This window comes from Solanum verrucosum, unplaced genomic scaffold (assembly GCF_900185275.1).
Source record: "Solanum verrucosum unplaced genomic scaffold, falcon-dt-bn FXZP01000199.1, whole genome shotgun sequence".
NCBI classification, from domain to species: Eukaryota; Viridiplantae; Streptophyta; class Magnoliopsida; order Solanales; family Solanaceae; genus Solanum; species Solanum verrucosum.
In genome coordinates, this window is record NW_026020049.1 from 2,035,101 (window position 1) to 2,040,102 (window position 5,002).

The 5,002-nt window shown below is 34.3% G+C and overlaps 1 protein-coding gene across 1 annotated transcript; it reads right to left on the reverse strand.

Annotated features, from left to right (window-relative positions):
* Window positions 1–285: 285 nt before the first annotated feature.
* On the reverse strand, window positions 286–4,102 carry LOC125823058 (glutamate dehydrogenase A). Its single transcript, XM_049502469.1, has 9 exons — window positions 3,962–4,102; window positions 3,774–3,887; window positions 2,422–2,643; window positions 2,243–2,317; window positions 2,039–2,155; window positions 1,704–1,954; window positions 1,415–1,490; window positions 1,247–1,333; window positions 286–793 (listed from the first exon to the last, which is right to left on the reverse strand). The coding sequence occupies exons 1-9, from the start codon at window positions 4,067–4,069 to the stop codon at window positions 608–610; spliced, it is 1,236 nt and encodes a 411-aa protein (XP_049358426.1). The 5' UTR covers window positions 4,070–4,102; the 3' UTR covers window positions 286–607.
* Window positions 4,103–5,002: the final 900 nt, after the last annotated feature.

The window sequence follows — 5,002 nt, forward strand, 5'->3', positions numbered from 1 at the left end:
GTATACACGTCCATACAATTATGGCCTATTTGATTGCACCAGATAGGATATTATCAAAAGTAAAATGACTACTCCCTCCATTCCAAATTGTTTGTCAGTTTGGCTCGGCACGACGTTTAGAAAGAAATGAAGACTTTTTTAAAACCCATGACGATTATAAACATGTCATAACATTAGTGTGACTATAAAAACTTCTCATTAAAGGCAAAATGAGAAGATAATGTCAAACAAATTGGAACAGATGGGGTATTTCAAAACTACTACTTCTATCACATCACATAAGAGTAAAGATAAACCAATGCAATAATATGCATTCAACATGCCCTTAGTACATGTTACTCCATAACAGGCAATCCTCATGCTAGAAGATGAGAGAAAAAACGGATAAGCACCTGAACTCATAAGAAAATGGCGACAGGGGCCAAATGGCTCCAAGTTCCCAAATGAAAAATACATAAAATCCCAAGTAATTGACGACTCAATTTATGATTAAAATGTCTCAAGTACACATTTCAGTTCGTAGAACATTCTATGGTTCGTACTTGAAAGAAAGAGATGCGAATGATCTGCTGCAGGATGAGTACTTTGTGCTGTGAAAAAAGTGTCATTATGCCTCCCAACCTCTTAATTGAGTGGCACGTGCAACACGATTCACCCCCAATGTGAACGCACCCATCCGAAGATTGCAATTATGTGAATGGCACATGCCCTTGAGGTTATGAAAGGCTCTTGTCATGTATTTCTTAAGCTCTCTATTAACCTTCTCCTCATCCCACATAAATCCTTGAATATTCTGCATATGAAAGAAGATTCTTGAGAATAAGAACTCCAAATGTTCGTTACATCTCAGTTTTCAGTTAAAAAGAATAGACTAAGTACATGTCTCAACACCAGTTAAAGCGAGATTTAGAGTTTGAGAAAATTGAATATGCCTCCAATTCCTAGCCCTACCATTCGCACCAAAGTGTAAAAAATAAGAAACCTATATACCTAGAATAATCATTTGATCTACATGGTTTTCAGTACTCGTCTTAAGTTGTCGGTGAACTTAGTAACTATATTACGTTATTTTCTCGAGAAATAACTTTACAAAGACTGTCTTGATAAAGATGCAAGATTCCCAATGAACTATACTGTTGCATCTCCCAGTAAATTTTCGCTTCAAATATTTTTCAACATACACCATTCATATTGCTCTATGTTTTAATGGCAAAAATATCTGGGAGGCATAAATATCAAAAGTTACCTGAACCCATTCAAAATAGCTGACAGTCACACCTCCAGCGTTGGCATAGATGTCTGGAAGTATTACTACTCCTTTCTTCGATAAAATCTGCAGAAGGCAATTGTGTGAGGAAAACTATGATTCATGCTAGTCCAAGAGACTCGAGAGTCCCGGAAAAAAAATTGATACCTCATCAGCATCTGGATCAGTAGGATGGTTTGCTGCTTCTATAATGAATTTGGCCTTGACATTATCAGCATTTTCTCTTCAAACAACAAAAAGATCAGAACATACAAGGAAAAGTAAGATACTCTACATTAGGTACACTTAGCTCACAAAAAAGGGAGAAGTTTCTATTTGCTCCAGCGTTTGCCCATAATTTTGGAACAGTTGCTGACATTGACTTCTCCATTCTCTCGACACAAAAGCAAATTTCAAGAATTAAACAACAAATTTCAGAGCAAGATAAAGGTTGAACCTGTTCAAAACTCCTCCCAAAGCACAAGGGATGAGAACGTCACATTCATGTGTTAGCAATTCATCAGAATTCATCACATCCGCACCAGCAAAATCGATGAGCTTTCCTGTTTTTTCTTTATGACTAAGCAAAGCTGGTATATCAAGCCCATTGGGGTTCTTGACCGCTCCAGTTATGTCACTCACTGCAACTACCTTGCCACCTCTCTCATGAATGAGCTTTCCTGCCCACGCTCCTACATTTCCAAATCCCTAAGGAATCCAAATACATATTTATGACATCATTTCGACCAAATATTGTGGAATGTGCTAGGACTAATCTAATTGCATAATAACCTGAATTGCAAAAGTCAAATCCTTAACATGCTTCCCATATTCAGCAAGCAAAGCTTCTGTAGCATAGACGACACCACGTCCTGTCGCAGCTTCTCTTCCCAATGACCCTCCAAGATCCTAAACAAAATGTGGCATGATTACATGAATCATACATAAATTGTTTCAGTTTTAAAAGGTAATACTAGCATATTATGAAAAACTTACAATTGGTTTTCCAGTGACAATTGCAGGTGAGTGACCATGAAATTTTGAATACTCATCCAAAATCCAGGCCATAGTCTGTTTACAGCAAGCATCACATAGTGAAAACTTGCATCTTATTCTAAAGTTTCAAAATGAAGAACATATATCGACAAACTTGCAAATAGAATTGTGTTACTAACCTGCGCATTAGTGCCCATATCAGGTGCAGGCACATCAGTATTAACTCCAATTAGATCATGAATTTTCTGTGTGAAAACACGAGTAAGTCGCTCCAACTCGCTCACACTTAAATCCTTTGGGTTACAGCCTATTCCACCTTTAGCTCCCCCATATGGAATGTCAGCTACAGCGGTCTTCCAAGTCATCAGTTGAGCAAGGGCATTTACCTCATCAGGGTCAACCTTATAGAAATTTTATAGCATCTCAGTATAGAATCGTTTATTAGTGGAGCTCTAATCATAAAACGGTAGTAGACTTGTAGAAGGATGTAAACTGTAGTGAAGTTAAATTAACTATAAAAGAGAGAAATCCTTCAGATACAAATGTTATACCAAATTACAAGAGTTGATCATCAGAAGAATCGATAAACTACAGCTCAAGAGTGTGAATGCTCTGCAGCAATTCCGATGTATTCTGGCACTTCTTGTTCCAATACTAAATACTATTTGTCTTTTAAAATATATTAGGAGTTCTCTAAATCTCACATTTATCCTTGTGATTACAGTTAAGTGTTTAATCAACTAAAACAGCTTCTATCATAACACCTCACTAAACGTAATTGTAACAACAACAACCAAGAATTAATTGCAACAAACACTTAAGTCTAGACATGGCTGATAAAACAACTAGTTTTTATCACTAGCTTTATTGCCAAAAGCAATAAAAACAAAAATTGATATGTGGGGAACCTCCGACTGCAAAATACTTTTGCAAAGCTTAAGAGCTAAATCCCATTCCACAGCTATTGTATCATTTTTATTTTCTAATAAAACCAGTGCTCCATGTCTGAAGCACCTCATCAAGTGTTGCATAACATGAGTTATCGATACCGTGATATTTTTTACAAGCAAATGTCTATATGAATATATAGTGGTGAAGCTTATCAAAACTACCATTCGATTAAATTATCAGTTCTAATTGAATTTAGTTTCACTAAAATCTAGCATCAATAACCAACCATCTAACAATCCTTGTCTTCATAAGTCGAGATTGGTCTTATATGAATAAGGAAAGCTTAACTTCGAAACACATATACACAAGAATTCACCTATCCCTCGAAAGCCAACATCAGAGCAGTATGACTAAGATACAACGATTCTCTTTGAACAAGAACACAATGGTAGACGATTACCTATAATGATTGAAATTCCATACATAATCCCCAATCATTAATTTTTTTACCATATCATATCCATCTAATTTTGATTACTCACAAAATTGTCATAAAATACAAGATCCAATTACAAAATTGCAGTACAAACAACCATAGTTGATTTTAAAGACGATCAGTCAACTAATAGTTATTATTTACCTCAGGATGGTATCTAATTCCGCCTTTCATAGGACCACGAGCATTATCATGCTGCACTCTAAATCCAACATAGGAAACTAACGTTCCATCATCCTTGGGAATTGTGCATTCCACCTGATCATCTAAATCATGAGAATTCTATTTTTATACTCAAAATTTAAGACGAATAATATTTTTTTTTAAAAAACCTTAATTTCTCTGAAAGGAATGAGAAGACTCTTTTCAATTTTGGAATCCAAGCCAAGAATGCGAGCCGCTTGGCGGAAGTTGCGGTTGGTTGCAGCAAGAGCGTTCATGGCAGCAAATAGGTCTGGTGGAAATTGTATTCACTTGGTAAAACTAGTACTATCTTTTTCTTTTTCTTGGTCCTACGTACTCCCATATATATACACTATATATTTTGGAAGACTAAAGAATAAGAAGGAAATTGACTAGGATGTGACACATTTGCCAAAGAATTCCTATCGATCTCCGTTTAATTGACTAGGATGTGATACTCTTAAAAGAATTTCTATTTGTGTCTATTTATTTGACTAGGATGTGGCACTTGCCAAAAGAATTTCTATGAGACACTTTGACAACGAATTTCTATCTAATTGACTACAATGTGACACTTGCGAAAGAAAAAAAGATTTCTTTCTATATTTATTTAATTGACTAAGATGTGACACTAATCAAAAAAAAATTTGTGTCTATCTCAATTTTACTGACTAGGATGTGACACTTACAAAAGAATTAATACTATTTATATTTATTTAACTGATTAGGATGTGACACTTATCAAAAAATTCATGTCTATTTTTATTTAACTGACTAGAATGTGACACTTGCAAAAGAATTACTATCTGTTTTATGTAATTGATTAGGATGTGATACTTGTAAAATAATTTGTGTCTCAAACTAGGAAAATAATTCAAAATACTCTTCTTACTAATGGTTACTTCAAAATAAGAAAAAATGATCAAATTTTACCCTTGAACTATTCAAAATAGGATGTTCTTACCCTCTATTTAAAGTTCCGGACAATTTCTCTTAATTGTAATGACTTGAGCAAAAACTTATATTAGCGATTATGAGATTAATTTGACTATTTTAAATAATAATTTTTATATAATGTCAATTTTATGTTCTATATAAAGTTAAATTGTATACATTAATTTTTCAACTAAACATTTATTCAATTGTTTCATTTCAAAATTATTTATATCGGTCCTCGACAAAAATTTGGG